Source organism: Zeugodacus cucurbitae, chromosome 4, assembly GCF_028554725.1.
Source record: "Zeugodacus cucurbitae isolate PBARC_wt_2022May chromosome 4, idZeuCucr1.2, whole genome shotgun sequence".
Taxonomy (NCBI): domain Eukaryota; kingdom Metazoa; phylum Arthropoda; class Insecta; order Diptera; family Tephritidae; genus Zeugodacus; species Zeugodacus cucurbitae.
Genome location: NC_071669.1, coordinates 69251148 through 69273784, shown reverse-complemented (window position 1 = coordinate 69273784; position 22637 = coordinate 69251148). Strand labels below are relative to the sequence as shown.

General features: G+C 38.3%; 1 protein-coding gene across 6 annotated transcripts in view; it reads right to left on the bottom strand.

The window, feature by feature from the left end:
• Positions 1 to 22637, bottom strand: part of LOC105213673 (uncharacterized) — a 236630-nt gene that overhangs the window by 82743 nt on the left and 131250 nt on the right. For all 6 annotated transcript variants that reach the window (XM_054230205.1, XM_054230203.1, XM_054230207.1 and 3 more), the window contains one exon: positions 14073 to 14798. In XM_054230205.1, coding sequence (XP_054086180.1) covers positions 14073 to 14640 — 568 coding nt within the window. In that variant the 5' untranslated portion in view covers positions 14641 to 14798. The remainder of the gene's footprint in view (positions 1 to 14072; positions 14799 to 22637) is intronic.

Here is a 22637-nt window from a genome sequence, read left to right as displayed (position 1 = left end):
AAAATATTTATTATTGTTGTTTTTTTCGCGAGGCTAGGCAGCGTTCTTTTTGTTTATGAATTGTGGTGGCATTGCGCTGCAGCTTATTAAATGCAATAATGTTCATGGTGATGACCTCGTAAACGCTGGACGCACAGCGCGCGACGCTGAGGCAGTGAGGCGGTGGAAAATGTGTTATTAAATGCGAAATTGAAATTGCTGCCATTTTTTGCTCTGCACAAAATTTAATATATTTGCTGCTGTTTACACACAAAACAAAGGAAAGTCAGCGCTGTTGCAGGCGCTCGCACTTGTTGCAAGTGTGTGTATATTAGAGTGTGCAACCCCAACCAGGACCACACACCAGGCGCTGGTGGCACTGAGTTGGCAAATGTTTGCATATTTGCTTCATTCTTTCGTTCAATGAATGCGAAAAAAAGGCGCGCTTGAAATAAATAATAAATAAACAGTGCTCATATTTCACTATATACTTATATATATATGTATGTAGTAGGTATGTATACTTAAGCGATGACTTTTGCCTCTAACTCCCAGCTTCACTCATTTCAAGTGTTTGTTTGTATCAATCTATAGCTTCATATGTATGTATTTCAATACAATTATTTACTGTTGTTTATTTAATCATATATGCATATGTATGTATGTTGCAACATATTGCTGCACAGTCTCAGCTCTAGTTCCACTGCCACCTAATTTGCTGTCATATTTGGATTTGTTTCCAATTTTAAAACAAACAACAAAAGATCAAAGCAGCTTAAAGCAGACTTTTGTAGCATAGTAAATCAGTGGCAGCGAAGAGCAGGAAAAAATAAATATTTAGACAAAATGACAGCGGCGGGGCCCAGTGCTGGCAACGGCGTGCTTAATAGTGTACAGTGGGTTGAGTGGGTGAATAAATCGAGAATTACAAAGGTAAAAATATGTGTAATATATAATAAAAAAAAAATGTTTATTAAAAATTTAAGATCGTTTTCAATTATTATTTTTTACTTATAGTATATTGCGCCTAAAGGTAGGCAACATTTGGTAAATTTACATGGTTTTTTTTCAATTTAATTTAATTTAATTTAATTTTTTCAATTTTAATTTATAAAAAATACTAAATAAAACTGGAGTCTGAAAATACACACAATTAAATTATTATATTTGAGGAATAAATTTATGGCATACTTTTTTTTAAATTTTTAAACAAAAAAAATTTAGTATAACATTTTTTTTTTCTTCGAAATTTTTAATATTTTATTTATATATAAACAAATATTTTTAAGCATTTAAATATAATAACGAATTTTAATACCAACATTTGCCACTCCCACACCACAGTGCAGCAATTTCTCAATGACACTGCTCGTAGCGCGGGCGTAGGCAGCGGCACAGGAAAAAGCGAAGCAGTTTTATTTTTGATGGGGCGTCAAAACGAAGTATAGACAAAACAGACAGACCGACCGACAGGCGTTGGCAACGGAGTAATAGCAACAGCAGCCGTTGGTATACAACAACCACAACAGCAGTGGCAGTGGCAGCATCAAAGGGAAATTCTAGACGCGCACAAGTAAAAATAGCCGCCGCAACACAAACCGCGTAGCGTAGCGATGTGGCACGTTGCAATGCCATGGCGGCAGTGGTGGTTTAAAAATTAAAAATCAATTTGAAAAGTTTCTCTTAATTTACAATTTTCTTTCGCAATTTCATTATCTACTTTTGCGCTAGTTTCCTCAATGCAATTTCCATTTTTTTTCAATTTCTTCGAGGCGTCGAATTATTTTTTGTGTTTTGCTTTTTTATGTGCTTTGGCGAAAAGTTATGTGATATGCTCAAGTCTTTTGCTATTTCAGCGGTATTTCGCGCAAAATCGACTGCTGCAACTGGAAAAAGTATTTCGAATGTGGCAGCAGCTCATTAGCGGCAACGTGCAACAGATGCGGTGGGAGGGCGAGACGTAGGCAGCAGGCGTTGACGGAGGGCGCAAAAACAATGTGAATCATCAGGCAGACGCGGCATATGGCAGTAGAGTCTTCTGAGCAATGCCTCTTTGTGGTAGTCGCTGCAAGTGGGTGGCTCCCTAGCAAGGCGCTGCGGTGTGGTAGCGAAAAATTGGCCATCTACTTAAGATTTTTATTTAAATTGAGAAAAGTTTTTGCCATTTGCATCGAGGCGACAAATTTGTGGGACAGCTGCCAGTAGCAATCACGCACTTGGCGACACAATAGCAAACAAAGCGCACCGCGTCATACACAAACACACACCCACAGAGAAAGAAAAAGTGATGGCACAAGACTCAAGTAACCGCAAGCACGGCAAAAACAATGACATAACATTACATTTGGGATTTCGACCGGAGCAGCGAGCGAAAACGAGAAAACTTTTTCGTGGAAATTTTTGACAAAATTAGTATTTTCTCTAAGCGAACAAGAAAATCAAAAAAAATATTTTCGCTTAAAGCAGTCAAAACAACTTTAATGGAAGCGTCGAAGAAAATAAAAAAATCTGTTGAATCTATATACCCTAGGGGCGACTTTTGAGTGGCAGCATTGCATTTTGCGTCATTCAAATTTGTCCAGCGTCACACACACTTTTAAATGTAGGTCCACACATATTTATTTATACTCGTGTATGCGCTCATTCCATCAAGAAGAATTCTTTAAAGGCATTCGCGGCATGCAGCTAGCAGCTCCGCAATGCAATGGCATTTTAATGAGGCGCGTTAATTTTGGCAATCGAGTTAATTAATTGAATGGCAGGCAACATCAGCGCGCCGAGAGTCGCAGACAGCCAGCGCGGCGAGCAGGCATTCAGTGGGGCAGACAGTCAAGTAAGCTGGGAAGACTGGCAAGCAGGCAGCCAGACAATCACCAGTAGCTGCTATATATACACCACCAATCACTATTTAAGGCGCTGAATGGCAATTGACAGTTCTGCCTCGTGTGGCATCTGCTTCACAATGTTGCCACATCGCACAAGTTTGGGTGTCTGTGCCGCTGCGCCTCAACGACGAGCTTCGTGTGACTGTTGGCGTTTTCAAGGTGCAATTGTAATTTGCATAAGAAAAATTAAATTGCCGTCGAGTTTAAAAATCAATGATAATTAACATTTGTCTATATTTAGTGACAACCGTTTATAGCTCTCTTACTAATTAGATATATGAATACTTCGTTGTGGTCATTTACTGGTTATGCAAATTGCAATGTTTATTTAAGTGAAAATGCTGTTGAAAAGTAAGCAAAGGCAGCATTATGTAAACTTTAATTAAAAATTTCAAGGTTGTAATTTGAGGAAAGTAATGGTTATTTGACAAGTACTAGAGATTGTGTAATATGTTACTAATGGACTGGGAATTAGCAGAAAATTTATTTGCAAATGTGATTGTAAACTTATATGCTCAGTTAATTGTTTCAATAACATAATTTTGCAGCCAATTATGCTTTAGTTTTTCTTAATTGAATTAATTGTGATGTGTATGTGATTGGCGTTGCAACTGTTTAGCCGGTTATAGCCGATTCGACGATAGTGCGCCACCTCTCTCTCTCCTACGCAGTTCGGCGCCAGTTGGAGATCCCAAGTGTAACCAGGTCGCTCTCCACCTGGTCCCTCCAACGGAGTGGAGGCCTTCCCCTTCCTCGGCTTCTTCCGGCGGGTAAAGAGTTATTCTGCGCTGGATTTCGAGGCTGACATTGTTCGTGTTGTTGATGCTGGTTCCCAGGTATACGAAATTATCTACGACCTCGAAGTTATGACTGTCAACAGTGACGTGGGAGCCAAGACGAGAATGCGCCGACTTTTTGCTTGATGACGGGAGATATTTCGTCTTGTCCTCATTCACCTCCAGACCCGTTCGCTTCGCCTCCTTATCTATGCGGGAAAAAGCAGAACAAACGGCGCGGTTGTTGCTTCAACTTAATTAACTTCAGAATTTAATGAGTGTACCGAGCAAAAGGCGTGAGTGGGGACTTATTATTATTTCTGGTTGATAAGAGAGAAGAAGTTAAGTAGACTAACAGGGCGTTGCTTACATAGGATTTGTGAACTAAGTATCGGTTCTTGAAATGGAAGTATCGATCTTTAAATTAATCATTTAAGTCTAAGCAGAGACGTGACCGATAATTTCAGTTGAAAACAAGTATACACATTCAGTACGATACCTTTACAAAACTATTAATTAGTACTGTGAGCCCATCCAAAACAATCTGAGGGAGATGTTTTACTTTTCACAGCACTTTAATTTAGTCAATTAACAAAGTTTCTGTACCAATACAGAAAGTGAATTGAACAGAGTTATGTATAATAGAATCCCTTCAGTTATGTTGTGACAAAAATAATTGGTGAAAACTAACATTTATAAAGCATTTTTTAAATACCTAAATCGGCGTCGGGATATCTCATATAATAAATTTGTTACTTAAATATCCATAACACGTGTGAATAAGCCATATCCTCGTCCAGTTTGACATTTTTAATCATCATTTTCAATCAATGCAACGTTTCTTCTTCTATTTCTGCAATCTATTTTTTTCATAAGAAAGTTTGTTCTCTCAATTTAGTTAAAATTGAGAGTCAATTAGGTGTCAAACAAGTAGCCAATTTTGGATTTATATGGTAAATTAATAATATATGGTAATTCAAAATTATGAGACAGTGAAAAAAATTATTTCTGGTCAAGTGTATTATTATTTTTTAATTGACAATTAGGAGAATTAACAACACATTTGAAATAAATATGAATATTATTTATGATATTTCTTAATCAAGTAGATTGAACATGGATCTAATGCACTAAAAATGGAAAATTCAAATGTAGAGTTGAATTTGGAATGGGTAGGAAGATAGTTTTAAAATTGGTTATTCGTGTTACGAAAATAATCCAACCCCAGAGTCGATTAAGGATAAAACTCCACTGAAGCGCGATTATATTAGAAATCCTGATTCTTTAATACTATTTTGTTAAGTCTTCCAAGTTCATTTGACCTAATTGAATAGTGTGGAAGCAATTGAAGTATTAGAAAAATGCTTAGTAAATCAATTAGTATATTAACCTGTATTGTCATTTTATTAATTGACTTAATTAAGTCGCTTTTAGAAACTTCTACTTGAGTATCTTACAATTTCATTTACATATTTGATAATATAAAAAGTACAATTATAAAATCACATAAATATGCCTAAAAATGAATGAATAAAATCTATACGCGACCACTAAAATAAAATTCTAAAGTCTCTATATTAAACACTGCATTGATTACTATAATCAAAGAAAAATTTCCAACTATGTAGCACCACAATATTCATCAATTTCTGGCCATATTTTTTTCTCTTTTCAAAGCATTAAAGGCAAAAGCAAAACATAACCGAAAGCTTTAAAGCCCAACGAAAATCTTTGCCAAGCATAAGCTTAACGCCAAATCCTTAAAGCAGGTACATAAGACGACACTCTATAGAGAGAAGAGCGGCATTATAATAAAAAAAAAACAAAAACGAAAATACAAAACCAATTACACATTCGCTCAAACGTAGTATATTATATACATATATACGAGTATGTATTCATATACATTGTCTCAATGCAGTGCAATGAAATTTATGTGGAGTGGTGCGACAAGGGGAAATGAAACGACCGATTCGGGAATATTAACGCGTAGCCAATTTGCAAAATTTATTTTTATTACACTTTAACGCAGCTGGTTTCCCGGCGATACCAAGTCGAACATTGCGATTTTTTCGTCAGTTTATGTTTTTCTTGTTGTTGCATATTTTATTTGCGGTAAATGGCAATTGACTGAAGAATATGGAAAGGTTCAGATGTATTAAATGCGTATTCGCGTGGCTGCCAGTGAAGGTTCGCTTTGATTTTGAACGCAAGGAACTCAAAGCGAGGAAAGATTATTTCAAATAATATTGTGAGGGCGCTGCAACATTTGTTAGACCCCACATTTTACATATCTAACATATACAACGGAAGTACATACTCATTTGTGCCAAATCCATATTTGCGGCAGTTGAAGAAGGCAAAGACCAAATGGCGCTCAATGACAGCCGCTGCCGGCACAGCTGTTGCCCACAACTCTCCCCAAGCGACGGGGTTCAAGCAGAGCCGCTTTTGTTGTCAGCCGCAGCACTCGACGCCATAATTTTCGTACAATAAAAACGCACATCACTCAAAGTCAATAATCCTTCCGGTGGTGGAGGTGGCGGCGCGCCGCTGTTGTTGCTGCCACACAGCCGTGCCGTTGTTGGTGGGAGGCAAGTGCGCGCTAGAGCAACCCCAATAGTGAAACCCCATAAAAATGCAGACAGACAGCCAGCCAGGCAGTTAGTCAGTCATTTCGTCAATGAATATGTGTGCTCCATATGCAAAGGGCGCACAGTGGAAATCTGGTGTGGATGGAGGGGCACCCCTCTGCGTTTCGTAGGCGGAAATACAAGTGTATGGCTTTTAGGATTTTTTTTCATGAGCTTTATTGCCCTTGTAGTTTTTATAGTCATTTCTTTTCATTGAAGTATCTATGTGTGTGTGTCTGCCCATGGCATATGCAAACATTCGGCTAGGCACAACCTGCGTCGTTGTTGTTATATTTTTAACACAACCTTTTATTCCAACGAAATGACCAATATATTGGCCAACAAATGACGAATTGACAAGCAGTGTGTGGCACAGTTAAAGGCCACTTGTAACAAGCAACACAGACCCACCCAAGGTAAGTATGCGTGTTTGTGTGCGCATAAATGGTTTTACTAAAAAAAAGTGTTTGAGTGCTTGTGAAGGGATCGTTTGAGAACTTAATTTGCCATAAAGTGCAATTTAGACCGGACAACAACAATGGCGCCGTCAACAACAATAACAACAACAACAGCAACAATGACAACTGTGGCAGCACATATATTTTTTACGGTTAGACATACTCACATTCGCACTGCGATTCAAATTCGTTGCGGTGCCGCCATTAAAATCAGCAGTGGAACCGTTCCTGGACAATGCTTGCAACAAAAACAACTTCCAAAATTTATAAAAATAAAGTAAAAGAAATAAGAAAGGGTAAAGTGTTGGTGAGTGTCAGCAGTTTCGTAGGAGTACACTGGCATGATGTCCATTGTGTTGCTGGTGTTGTTGCATGCCCCACACATATGTTGTGGAGTGTTGGCAATCATAAGCGCTGTTTTGTTGTTAGTTTGGACGCATTTGTTGCGGCCTCATAATTTAGACATTTACTCGGTTCGCCAATTGGTTGCAGGTTTGCGTATGTGGCCGACATAAGGATTTAGACCACATGAAAGAAAGTTGTTGGTTTGTGTAATTATGTGTTATTTTTGAAGAAATTTAGTTTAATTTTTCACAACTGAAAGTTTTGGACCTTCGCAGAATTCATTGAGTTAATAATTTCATTAAAGTATTATTAAGAAAGAGAAACCCCTGAAAGAACCTTCAAATAAGCTTGAATATTTTTATTGCAGAAACTTCATCGACTGGATAATATAATTATATCCTAGAGAGTTTTAGAAATGAGATTACTCTGTTTTTATAAAGAGTTGTTATACTAAAAAGTTAAATTTTCTGTCATTTTTCAGCTTTCAGCTACCTCAAGAGTAGATAACGCTGAAAACGTCGAGTGATAATAAGGGAAATTTTCAGTATTTGGACTAAGATTCTGGAGACTTCTTCGTCATTGTGAATCCATATCTGTTCTATTTACTGAAATGTTGATGAAAAGCTTTCGGAAAGCTTTTGGTAAGCTTTTCTTCTCAAAAGTATTTCACAAGGCCGCAATTTTCTTGCAATAATCCCTTGTTAATCAGAAATATTTTTTATTTCATTAAATTCAGTTATATTAATGTTTGGGATGCTAAGAATTTTCTGTCCAGAATTATCTTGTAGATAGTTTTGAATCTATAAATCTACTAATCCGAACTAGATAAATAGACTTCGTAGTCATAGTAACTTAATATTGGTAACCACCGGTTAGTTAAAGTATAATTTAAACTTACTGGCAGTTAAGACATCCTGTACTAAGGGAGTCTATCTCTCAGCAGCATACTATATTTAGGGGTACAAGTAAACTTCTAAGAAAAATATCAATATAGTATTCTTCAACAGAGTTTCAATATCAACTTTATTTAACAGTTAAAAGCGCTCAAAGTTCAATGCATTGCACAATATTGCAGCAATTAAATCGCTTAAGGTAAATGCAATTTAAATAAGAAATTAATAATTCGCCCTACGGTAAGGCACGCGGGGCAACAATTAAGGAAAAGCTGGCAGTGCGCAGCCAACAACAGAAGTGGTCGCAGCGGTAATCGTATCATGCAACTGTAATTACTATGCGAAAACATATGTGCTCGTTTGTATGCGAATTGCATTGTAATCGCAATGCCCAAAATGGATATTTCCTAACGCAACAACTGGGCGTCCCTTGCCAGTATTGCCGCTTGCCATCACTGCCACTGAAGTCACTACCGCTGCCACTGCCACTGCTGCTTGGCTTGTAATCTGTCACCTTGCGGCTGCCTTAAGCAACATTTCCCTGCCTTCCGACTCCGTATAGCGGTATAGTAATACAAGCAATTAAAATGCAATTTCATTGTTGAATGACCACGCCATTCATGCAACAACGCAATGCAATCGCTTGTATATTTGCAATCACATATGCACTCATATACTCGCACACACTGCTATATTGTAGTATGTATTTTGGTTGAATCATTCGGTTGTCTTGTTGCTTTGTTCCTTGTCGTTTGCCACATGCTGTTGCATGTACTCTTGCATATTATTATTATGCGAATGCAACGTGATTAATGATCCATTGCTGACCGTTTAACTGCGCGACGTCGCATTCAAATTGCATTATTCACTGTGTAGCCTCTGTGTTCTCTCATTCACATCAGTCGTTGTATTGTTATACGATACTATATAAATGTATGATATATGTATGGATGTACGTATGATGCAAAAGCTCTTACACAATATCTACATTAAACTTTTATTTTTTTTTTATAAAATTATGTTGCATAATCCACACATATGACGACAGTATTGCCTGCATATAAGCATAAGTGTGCATGTGGCAAGTACGTAATGTTGCAACATTTTGCATTTAACCTCTAAACTTTGCAGTTTCTTGTTGTAGGCGAGTCTCATATGCGTTTCTTTGTATAAGTGCTCGCTTTGTATAAAAATCGCTTTCCAACTCTAATTTGAATATCTCAGCTGGTGCTTAAACCCGATTTCATTTGAAATCACCGTTTGTCATTCATTTGTCATGCAATAAGCCAATCAATTTATTGTAAATGGCATGCAAGATATTGCGCGACTTGAGACGTGACATGTTATTACTGCCGCTAAATGCCTTTTAGCTATAATTATTATAAACCTAGTAAGGACTTTGTCTGTTGAAAATAAAAGCAAACAAAAAATATATATATCTCAAAATTTTCTCTCCTCATACTTAAACTTCTTTGAAGGACAGTAATTTATGAATGCTGTCACGCTTTAAGACAGTTGACACAAGCTTAGTTATATAGGCAGATGACAAATACTTAGAAGAGTCTTGGAGACGATCGACATTTCTTGAAACAGACTCTTGATCACACTGTGATAGCCTGTGAGAGATCTCCAATGATGCCATGGCAAATTGGAGCCGAAACTTCACCAAACTCGTTTTTACCGATCACCTAACATATTAAGGAATATTCAGTAGAGAGTTGTACTTTTTCCTGAACATTTCAATATAGACAATCCTTTTAAAATCGGAAATTTATGATAGACACGAATTTCATTTCAGCCAAATAGAAAGAATATCATAATTATTCATTAAATCCCGAATATTTTGTTCAGGATACTATATATACGTATGAGATCTAGAAACGTGGATAAATATGATGGTAAGTAATTTTTTGTGTCATATTCGGCACAGTGGAAGGGCTAATGCTAGACCACATTTTGCTGTGAATGCAAGAAATTGGAACATTTTTCCATTCGAATTGCGAATTGCTAACTACCGTTTAGTTAGAGATCAAGAGCATTACATACTCACGACCAGGTGCCAAGCTATCACTTTCAACCAGTCAACAAAGTAGCCGATTGTTTTGAGAGAAGCGACTAATAGCTTGTGACGTTTTAAGGAGCCAACATTCATTGCTCGAATAAGCTCATAATTATAGCTTTCGAGTTTAGGATCAGTCGTTGGCAATTACCCGACCACAGAATTCTGTGGGCACTTTTGATATTGAAGCAAGTCTTCGTTTGTTGTACATTTCATATGTTTCCTGAAGAATACTGCATACATATGTATGAATAAGAATGTTTGTAATACACGCTTGCATGTCCATAAATACGAAAAAAAGAAATGTTGAATGAATTCAAAAATTCGCAAACGGCAAATTAAGACATTTGTTATGATGTCAGTTAATATGGCCGACAGCTAAATGACGCCCAGTCATTTGGACTCGTTTGGACTGCTTTTCCCCGGCTCGTTATTATTTTTGTTCACCAAATAAATGAAATCGTAACGAACACTTCGAAGGGTATTTGGAAAAAGGAAATGCAAAAGCGAATTAAAAAACAGCAGGACGTCCTGGTAGGGTAGTGTTTTTTTAGGCGACAGTTAACATATTCGTATGGAAGTGATTGAGGCAGCCAGAAGTGAGTTTGTAGATATACATATATGAATAAAAGGGGACCTTGTGGGTAAAAAAGTGCCGACCCTCGAAGGCGAAGAACTTTCATATTTTATATTTTATATTTTATATTTTATATTTTATATTTTATATTTTATATTTTATATTTTATATTTTATATTTTATATTTTATATTTTATATTTTATATTTTATATTTTATATTTTATATTTTATATTTTATATTTTAGATTTTATATTTTATATTTTATATTTAACATTTTATCTTTCATATATGTATAACTACACATCTCTCATTTAAACAGAAAATCTTCAAAAAATTGTTCCTTTAAACCTTCTCTATACAACGCTAATTGAGCAATTAACTTCTGACTAAGTAATTTTCCAACAGGGAAGCACGTACCCTCTATATACTCACACACATACACACATATACCATTAATGACAGCAACTCAGAGAATTGGTGTTAAAAAATATGTTTGTCCGCTTGTATGTGAGTGCAATTTGCAAATTGGTTGACACCATTCCAACGTCAAATACGAAATTTGTGGCATGCGAATGCCCAGTTCGACACTAACACTCTCTCACACACACATGCAACATGCCTGCCATACGTGATAACAAAAGCGACTAGCCGAGCAAATCGACATTTCGCATAACAATGAATGCCATAAACAGATTAACGATAACGACACACGACACTCTAGTGTTGATGTTGTTGTAATGGCAGCGGTGCGGCAGGCAGCAGTGTGGCACCACTCGTCCAACAACCAGCTTGGGCGCCAAGCGAATTCATTTGAATTCGACATTAGGAATCAAATATGAAAACGACTATGAAAAATATTCTCTGACACGCACTCGTTGGCGGAAGAGTTAAGTGGAGTTGCAAGCATGTATGAGTGTGTGTATGTATGGGTGTGCGAGTAGCGAAATTTGTAAACACATAATGACTCAATTTGGGCTGCGCTATCCCATGTGACGTGCATCTAGCTAGTCTTACAAACAACAACCATTAAACAACAACAAATAGTCGGCAATCAGGCAAGTGACGACCGAGCGCCGAGGGATAAGAGGGATAAGGTGAAAGAAGCGCGACAACTGTGGTGGTCATTAAGTGGCATTTACGTGGAATTGTTGACTGTCCGCCAGCGAGAGTGTGTGGCACAGTGCAGACAAGGCGTAGCTGGACGGATTTCCATGTAATCAGTTTGTGTGTGATTAACACGTACGCGCCGTACACACACATATACATAAATAGCGGCGTACTAATGCGCCAGCCGACATCACGAGTGAGCGCATTTAAAATTAATATTATTTGTTGGCACACAACCGCGCACACAACCGCGCACACACACACATACATACATATAAATGATGTTAATGCGGGGTAGCGGTGTGTCGCCGCGTTCTGCAGGGTTGTTAGCGGCCGGCTTATGCATCGTGGTGTGGGTTCTCGCTTTTTATTGCAATGAATGGCCAAATCACAATTTTTTTGCACTTCAACAAATGAGTGCGAATCCGTGTTGAGGATTACTTTGTTAAAGCGCTCGTTTTCACTGGAATTGCAGCTGCTAAACTCTGTGAAACTCCGCCGCGTCATTATGGTGCAAAAGGTGCGAGTTTAATATATTGCTGGCCGGCTATTAGTGCTTCGTATGTTATTAGCTAAAATTTAGGGTTTGAGGTTTGACAATTAGGTTTCATAATGCGTACAGTTGCGGCGCTGTCATTATCACAAACTGGCTAATGTTCGCTAAAAACTTGTTTTGTGGCGCCTCGCTGATCTTTTTGGGATATTAGTCGACAGGATATGGTCATTTTATATAGAAGACTTCAGAAGATGAGACCAAAATGCAAAAAACTGAATTTTTTTATCTAATTCTTCGAAGGAATATGTACAATGAGGAGCTTTTTGGTTGCGAAAATGAAGTTAACATATTAAAATCTTTCAGAACTCGGAGCACTTTTTTTTGTTAAATATCTAAAATATAGTCCTAGTATCCATTCTTATCGATTTTTAATTGAGAAAAATTTAATATAATCTGTCGAATGTCTATGATGTCTTGGTAAATTGGAGAGTTCATAAGTCATTCCCACAAAATAATATCGCTAAAATAACAGTACTTGACCGGTTCAGTGTCTACTAGATAGTAACGCCAGTATTGAAAATCGACAAGTTACAAGATCAGTACAAAACTGGGGAACAGCCATCAACTAAGCAGGGATTGAGCGCCAGCGACCATTTGGACCGATATGAGAATCTATATAGACCGAGAAATCTATATAGACCGAGGAGTAAGTAATACGTTTTTACTATATTGTTAAATAAAAATATTAAAATATAATGTATTCAATCCCATGCCTTCATCTTTTTAGTTAGCAAATTGACGAGATTCAGGATCTTACATAATATTCTAAAGAAGCGATGTCTTACAAACCGACTTGAAATCGTTAACTCACATAAATTAAGTCTTCCTCTACAATTGGAAAGCTCATGTTGACTCTTGAAGGCCGAGTAACCTTTGCTAAACTGCATTATTATTACTGTTGTTGGTTCTTCCATACCAACGATTAAGATTTGAACTCAGTTTTGACTGACACTAACTAATTATTCGCATGACTCAAATCTTACAGCTCTCTGTCGATAGTCAACTTCATTGAAAACACACGTATCTTTTTTAGATTTAACGTTAGATGACATCGTTAACAAGTCTAATTCTTTGTCCTTATATGGCCATTGCACAAAAAACTACAAAATCTCATAAATTCTTCCGGGAAAATATATGTAACTCTACGCCAAATAATACTTCATAAGAAATAAAAAAAGCTAACGGAACGTTCATGCAACAAGTGGCAGCCAAAAGCCGACGCAATCAAGTTTCTTCCCAGCAACAAATACAGAGCCTCGCATATCTGTAAGTAAGCGAGCGCTTGTGCGCAGATCTAAAAATTTGATAAATCGCTAGACGCGATCGAAGCGATAAATTATTGCGCCATCGATTGTTATGGCAATGGATATCGGATCGCAACGCAAAACAAGTGGGCAGATTAAGTGGAAAAAGGGTATGAAAGAAGGGAATAAAAAATTCGACGTTTTTAATTGAAAAGTGAAGAACAAAAATAAATGCGCGATGAGATAACCGATCGATCGTATAGTTTACGGACAAAAAAGAGGTAGGTCTGGTATCTGGTATCCACGGCGCGAAGGCGAAGCTAGAGCCAATATGCTGCTCTCATAAATCCTCATTTCACAATAAATTGCTGTTGAGACAGCAAAAATGCGAAACCCACCCAACGCCAGTAGTGTGGACACAGCCCACTTTTGTCTAGTAATCGGCTATTGTTATTGTTATTGCTATTGATATAGTTTTGGCCTCTGCCATAGTACAAACTTTGATATTCATGGATGGACGTGTATATGCGGTTAGTTAGCTTAGCGCTGATTACTCACCAATCGATCCATCTAGCGAGTAGGCATTGCGCTGCCATGCCCACGTACATAAATCACAGGTGGTAAGTCCGTCCGCTGCGACGCCGTCATCCAGGAATGGTGGGCGTGGTGGTGGCGGTACAAAACGCCCATTCCACAAACCATTCTCGCTGCTATCGAACGCGAGCGGCGAGTCGAAAGTGTCCTCTTCGATGGCATTCGACCACCAATCTGCATCGTCTTCGGGCAGGTAATTATTACTCGCCGCATCCGCAGCAGCTAGTGGACTGAAACTACTGCTGTCGCCGCCGACGCCACCGCCGCCACTGTCAGCATCCATCGTCGCAGCGAAATCATTGGCGTTGCTCGGCGATTGCAGCTGATTGCCGAAAGCGGGCGCTGGGGTGACGGTGCCATCGTGAGACTGTTGGTGATGCGTGTGATGATGCTCATTTTGTGCACTGTTGCCGCCGCCACCGCTGTTGCCGGATAGCGAATCTAGTCGCGAGTTCGGGAACACAGTGCGCACAGTGGTGGTGGCACCGAGAAAGATATCCGCTCCAATTGGACCGGGCAGGCGGGGAAACATTTTCCGTACTGAGCTGAGTGGTGACAGCTGTTGCCAAGCGGATTACTTTGGCAGTAGCTGTCACTGGTTGACGCTTGGCAGTTGGCGGCTCGAAGTCGCTTCGCCTTTTTTTGTTGTCTTAGTCTATGATTAAGTGCTACAGCTGTTGCCGCTGGGATCTGCAAGAGAAAGAAAAAAGTGAGATTTGTTTGAGTTGAGAAGATTAGTGGCAGGATTTTGTTATTTGTACTTATATTATGTGTATGTATTACATCATTTTTGGTATGGCAATTGGAACTTTGTGCTAATCAATGCAGTTGAGACGGATTGTATGTTTTGAGTTCGCTGTAATAGTTATATTGAAAATATTTCTCAGAACCTTTTTAGCTTAATTTGTCAAACACACAATTGTGAGATATAAGATTAAAAATCTGGCAGTTAGCTTATTGAGAACTATTAATCATTACAAGTTTATTCCCTTCGTCAAGTCAAGTTAAGAGATAGTCTTCATGATCTATTAAACATATTTCTGCCGTTAAAAACTTGGTGTATTTCTGTACCTTCCTACTATCTTCAAATAAACCATGAAGAATCTCTTAATCTACCGGAAAAGCTTAGAGAAAAATTTGAGGGAAAATGATCCTCAACGGGCTTTAAGTACTCGCAACGGCAACAAGTTTAAAAATAAGTACTTGTGGTGTTGAATATCAACATGCTGCTCTCCCACCTCGTTCCGTTCCTTCACTTCCCGTGACACGTACAACAGATTTCGTGCAACTTTTTCACTTCTTAAACCAATCTCCAGAAACGAGTGCTTCGGTTTCGTTCTGCGTTCAATGACGTTAATAGGCGCGAAACGCTATAACCACTTTCGCCGCAAATAGTGCACGAGTGACTCGCTCGCTGGTGGTAGTTAGCCTGGTAGTAGAGTCTCTACGAGACCGGGCATTATTATTATATCAAGCAGCGGTTCATAATTGTGCGAATCATTGCGGCGTTTGCGGTTGGCTGCGAAGCGTAAAAATTCGATTTTCTCAATTCATACGTTTTTTCTTCCGTTGGTGCGTTGCTTTTGCGGTTGTTACCAGAGCGACTTGTTGCTGGCGTACGTACTCACTCCATCAATATTCGAGCACATAGCACTTCACTGTTTTATGACCAGAACGAATCGCGTTTTATTTGCAGCCAATATTCATACCACAGTTTTTATGCCTCCGTTATTGTTGTTGCCTGTTTGTTGCCCACAACTCCCGATTTATAATAATTTTTTAAGACGAATCAATCACAATGATTATGATAAATGATTATGGCATTGTTGTTGTGCGCATGCGGTTATTTAGATATTTTTGTTGAATTTGTTGTTTTCGACTTTTTTGTTGTAATTGTCTTTGGGGAGTTACACTTGCGGTTGCCAGCGCGTTCGATTGCGCCGGTTAATGATCCAAAGCGAGTATATGCGTGTGTATAAAGTATACTCACATTATTACCCTGCTTTTTCAAGCTTTAATGGTGCGAAAGCGTTCACTTTCACATAAAATGTGTAAGCAGTTATTTGAATATTTCTCATAATTTCGTAATATGAATTTTTTGGGCGTTCTTTTTTTTGACTCAAAGATATCAATGGCTTTTGTGCGCTGCGTGTAATTTCGTTTGATTGCAATCGATTTGTGGTGTAATCACTAATTGACCCAATAAACAGGCATTGTGTATGACCTCAATTGGAGAGACAAAGTTTGCAATGAACAAAACTTGGTATAAGGTCGCTAAGATTTAGTTAGAGCGGGCGTTTAGAGTTGATTTTGTGGAACCTCTTGGATTTGTGCTACAGTGAGAAGTCATAAGGTTTACTTAATTTACGAAATTGAAATGTGTCCTAACAAGTTCTCTCTAAGGTTATAAGTAATTCTAATCTTTATTAAACCAGTTGTTGGTCGGTATTCGAAATTATGATTATAATTCGGTTTATATTTGGTATGAGGATATTTAGATTAGGTCGGAGCGGGGTTCAGACACGATTTTGTGGTAGCCTTTAGGATTATGCTGTATTGAGAGGCCTCAGAGAAAACTTAACCGAGGCTTTATTTAATGGGACCCTCGAAATGTGTGCTAACTAGATCTAAGGTTAAAGGTAACGTTTTAGGTATCTAAAAAAAGAAAAATAATATTATTTAATATATTATATAAAAATATATTTAATTTTATTCGCACACAATTTGCAAACCCCAAAAAACTACGCTCCAAGAAATACAAATAAATTTGCTGGCTCATATTTGCTGTCGCAATTGCTGCCACAGCCGCAGCATAATCATTGGCCAAAATCTTGTTAACAAGCTTCATTAACGTCATTTTTATATAACCTGTTGATATATGGTCGCTTAAGCGCGCCAACTGCCGGATCAGCCAAGCAGCCTGCCAGGCAGTCGGCCGAGTTTGGCCGCCAACAACGCATGCAAATGCAACAACCACAAACGTGGTAAGTGTAAGTGTGGCACGTTGCTGATTGTCGGCGCTCAAATACATGCTGTTAGTTTTATTGTTGTTATTAATACAAGCACCACGTACAAGCTGATGGCAACTGTTTTGCATTCACCACTCGTCCGCGTTGTGGCAGTAGCAGATATTTTCGGTGCGGCTTGTTGCTCGCAATGTTTGCCGATTATTTCGTTCATAAAATTGCTGTTGTTTGCATGAATTGTTTTCTGTTTTAGTAAAATACATATTTTTGTTGACGAGGTCTTAATTAAAATTGGCATTTCGGTGGCGTTGCCGTTGACGTCGGTATCAGCGTTGGCGTTGACTGCTGTTGCTGCTGTAATGACGGTAATATTGTTTTGTGGTACCTGTTATTGTCGGCATTTAATCGCTACACAAGAAACTAGGCGTGTGACTGATAAAAGACAGCATCAGCGTTTTTCAAGTTGTTGTGTTTTGCTTGTACACGCCCACGTTTGTTGATTGCGCGGCGTAACCGTTTTGACTGCTTGTTGTCGGCATCTCGGTTGGCATTTTAGTGACGGGTTCGCTAACTGGACGCTCTTGTTTTTGGTTATATTATTTTTATTAAGCTCCAATTTTATTTCAAATGATCGCTTTAAGCTTCCATTTCAGAGCTAGTTATGTCCACGATAGTTATGATTTCGTTTGTATAGAAATGAATGTGATTAGTTTACAATTTGGTTGAATGTCTCTCATGATGTTTTAATTATAGCCACGTTTAAATCTCTTCGTGTGTCTTCAGTGACCGCGGCGCCAATCTTCGCCAGAATTGTTGTCTAATTCAGATATTTTCTGGGGCGGTTATTATAATCTCAAAAGGTTCGTGCAGAATTGGAAACCTGGAGCCCATCGAATGGAACTTGACTTCGGTCCTGCATCATAACTCCTTTTCAGTCAAGTTTCTGTCGCTTGTTCTGAAATATTGCTTTTATCTGGACCACGTTCGTTTTCATTGGAAGGTCTTCCATAATCGAAACCAAGTGCTTTGAGGAGCCGTATGAGTCTAAATATTCTCTTCAGGTACCAATTATTATATTTGAGTTCAGTTTGCAACCCATAATAAAGCCTCTAATTGGGTTTAAAGGCATTACACGACGTTTGAGACATCTTCTAACTACCTTGCGGACCTTCACTATTTAAAAATTCTATACTGATGACGTAGACCACTATTTAAATGAGTTTAAAATTTGTAGTTATGTCAATGAAATAATGTTATTTTAACCGTCGCTTGGCCTTTCAGTGAGTCATGCGGGCTAGAAGAGATAGATGAATAGTGGCTATGCCAAATCTTTTTGTTTTTTGTCGACTCGAAGCCTCTACACTATTTATATATCGTATATAATAAACGAGTTTCCATCAGTCAAACCTTGAAGGACTTTCTTTCTGATGTTCGAATGATAGAGGTATTGAGTATTATATCAATATATGAGACTTTCTGGTTGGTTTGTTATATTAAGGGGGGGGGAGGGGTATGGGATTAAATTAAAAAAAAATCATTTTTTTTTATTTGTTAAATCGAATGTACAACTATTGAAGAATGTTGTCTCAAAATTTCAGCTCATTCGGAGAAAGATGGAAGTCACCACCGGCCCAAGTGCTTACGAATATGTGAAAAGATTTGACAAATCCCAAAACTTTGAACGCGTTTTTCTCGAAACGCCTTTTCTGAAGTCGGTGTCCACGATAACTCAAAAAGTTATGCACCGATCGTATTGAAATTTTGCACACTTGTCCAACATAGAATTGAATCCCAGCCAACGGTCCCATTTTATTTATTTTTTGCTTCTATTCGATTTTACAGCCACAAAATGGCGCATTTTTAGGGCTAAAAACGTACTTTTTACCTTCACCGACCGTTGAAAAACTATAAGAGCATGGTTGGCATACTCACTGACCACAGCCTCCTGTGCGTTTGTCCTGCATTGGCAATGCTTCAAGCATTTGGGGGTCCCAAACTAAAGGGTAACCTGGAACATGGCATGGAATTGGCGTCAATCACAGGCATCCTATATATGAGTACTCCTCATGGACTACGTGACGGCACACCAACTGACATCGCTGAAGCCCAAAACTGCTCTATTCGTGGCTTAGTGGCCTACCAGGCTATCTTAACTTAAGAATGGTGTTATAAAAGTTTTCATTGTCGACCACTACCCATGGAGACCCTAGCCAAATTAATATAAATATGTTTAAAAGTGGTGTACAATCTCTAGAGATAGCATTCTCAACTAATTTCAGTCGTATAGCCGTGAATTTGAAAATTGAGTTTGTATCAAATTGTGAGTAATAATCGCAATAAGACAACAAGATTTCTTTTATAAAGAGTGAAATTCCACGTATTTGATGAAGGTATATTTGCTTATCTGCTTATTTATTTCGCACACACCAGCACTTTTCCACCAATAACCATCGATTTAGTCTTAACCGCAATCGATTGAATGTATTATTTCTTGCGATTTTTTATGCGATTCGCTTTTTGTTTTTTATTTTTATTTTTATCCGGCAGTGATCGTGATCACGTCTTCATCATAAGTGGTTAAGTTGGCGTTGGTTTTCAATTTCATTTTCATATCCAAGTGGGCACCAGGATTTATAGCCATATGTGGCAGCGCACTTGTGTTCGTACACCGTGATCTCTTTTGGCCTCTGCCACACAGTGTTGCCAATAAAAGCTCAGCGTTGATTGTGTCAGAATGAGTCAGAAATGCAGACAAAGCTGCTTACAATCGCCGGTCGACATATGACCGTACAGATGCATATATATCTAGGGATTAATACACGTTGTTGCATCTTCCTCTTCTTGGCATTACTTATCTCGCTCAACGACGAACGTGTGCACTTTGTGGTGGAGGAAGCAGCAGGGCATCGTTGATGGTGGCAACTCGTTGTTATTTGGCCACTTTTGTTGCGCTCCATGTTGTTGTTGTTGTACCGCAACGAATTGTGCGCAACCAATTGCTGCGCATCCACTGCTGTAACTGCAACAAAATATAAAGTGAAAACAATACTTTTTCACAGAAAATTGCTCATTTTGCTGGCTGATTGTCTTTTGCACTTTTATTGCTTCCCAAACAGCCACATAACCACATACGCGCGCCTGTGGCACGGCCGACTGGCTGGCTGTTGCAGCTCGCGCTGTCAGCTTCGCGTCAGCTGAGCGCCTTGTGGTTATGCTTAGGCCGTCGATTATCTCACTTTTGATGATATTTTCAGTGATTGCCCGGCAAAAAGATTGCTTTTGTTTTGCGCTGCACTTCCCTGCACCTTCTTCCTGCACTCCCTTCGTGTGCTACTCTCACTTTGGTGGCATTAAGTTGTGGCATGCATTTTCGTTTTCAGCTTATGGCGTGTTTAATGCCAGGCAGCTCTCTGTGTGCTTGTTGGGTGTTTGTAGCTGGAACAAACACGATTTGCAAGTATGCAACATTGCTTGCCACACGAAGTGACGCACATATATACTCATACACACTCATGCCATACGGGCCAAAGGTTCACCCGTACGACCGGGTGGCCGCCACTCGCAATTGCTTCATAATTTAGCGCACGTCCTTTGTAGGTCGTTTTGCTGTTACAACGGCATCCCTTCTTCAGCGCTTATGTAAGTCAATTGGTGTGTATGCGCGTGTGTTTGTTGTTGGTTTGTCTGCAATTGCAGCATTTTTCTGTTATTGCATTCTGGTTTTTGCATTTTACGCGGATTTTTTCACCTTCAATAATTACATTTTCCATCATCATTCATATTTCTATGCAACAACAACAACAATCAGCATTGCTAAGCAATCTCCAACAAATACTCAGCCAACTCTGCTGTACTTCTTATTGGCATTACTCATTCCTCCATTCCACCATTGCGGTAATTGTTGTTGTGCTGGTTGTAGCAATTTGATTTGGCGATAAAATCCATAAATAGTGTCATAAATTTCGAAAAAGCAAGGTAATTTTTACTATTGGAAAATTTATTGCTAATTGAATGAGTGCCCCAATGTTAGTTTTATTTTAATTGGCCGCGTGTATGTGAACCAGTTTGTTGTTGCTTTCACAGGTGCATACACAGCGAGAGTATATGACTACAGCTAGCAAAGCGAGTGACTGCAATTGGTTCACCATATCCGTCATTAGTCGATTCATATGCAAGACCATGTATAAATATATATTTATAGATACAGATATAAATATATAAGTATGTTTGTTGCGTTGTTTTTCTGAACGATCTTAATCACTAAAGCAGTAAGAATTGTTGTTTGTTGCATATTGTCTGTGTAGTGTATGTTGCAAGTGGCGCAATTTTACGTGGAAAGCAACATAGAAAACTAGATGGCAGCATTGATTAGATACAGTTTTAATTTATGGCTAATATTTCGCGCGAAATAAATCGAAAGGAGCACATAGACAAAACAGCTATGAAAGTCCACCAAATGTATTTGCATAATAGAGCAATTAAGAGTTTCCGCAGACAGTACTAAATCACATCACAATACATACACACATGCTAATATTAAATTAGCTAGCGCACTGAGATTATAGTTTTGTTTGACTAACGGTGGCATAGTAATGACGTCCAGTGATGGAGCTGGAGCGAGAAGACCAGTTGGACTTTCATTGTAAGTAGTAAATTGAGAGAGCTTGAGATATACCAATGGATCGACAAGGGTGGCATTAATTGTAGACTTAGTAAGATTACAGTCACGCCCACTAAGTTATATCTGAACGATCCGTTCTGAATACGTTCGAGTATAATTGCTACAACAACAACACTGTAAAGTGATATCCTTGCCATTTCTATAACATAAGCAGCTTTGATCTCTGTGGTTGATTTTTGTAATGTTCTCACGACTGTCGGGTCTATATACTGAGGGAGATTCCGGAAAACACTTGGTTAAGCTCTGTCGGCTCGATAGAATTTTATAAAATTATATTTGGGTGTTTTTGGAAATATATTTTCGGCGGAATCTTTTTATAACATCTAATTGAAGACCCAAATCAGATTACAGCTCATAGAACCATATCGTTTATAGGTATTCCGGTTTCCGCAAACGATTTTCGGCTAAATAGTTTTCTCCTTCGTGAAAGAAAGCCTGGTTATACTAGATGTTCAATAGCGCTATGTGGAGAAGAGATCAAGAAAGCATAAATAGAGATAAATATGAAAACTAAGAATCTTCAGACAATTTTATTCGTTTAGTCCCATAAAAATTAACTGGTCAATTGGAGATTGACAAATTCTGTTGAATTTTTATTTTGTATATCATACTATATAAGCAGTATATCATGGCATACAGTTATACACCACGCTACCACTTCAAGTCGCATTTAGTTTGTCTTTACGAGCAATTAGCCATAAATATGTTGCTGTCACAGCGCTGCCTCATAAAACCGGTAAAACGAATTGTTTGTGTAAATAAACACAGCGACGATTTCAAATTTTGACTTTTACGATATCATTTCATATACATTTCGAAAATTGATAAATTAAATACGCAGTGGCGAACTAACTCAAATTGGGTTGAAATTTAAATTGTCGA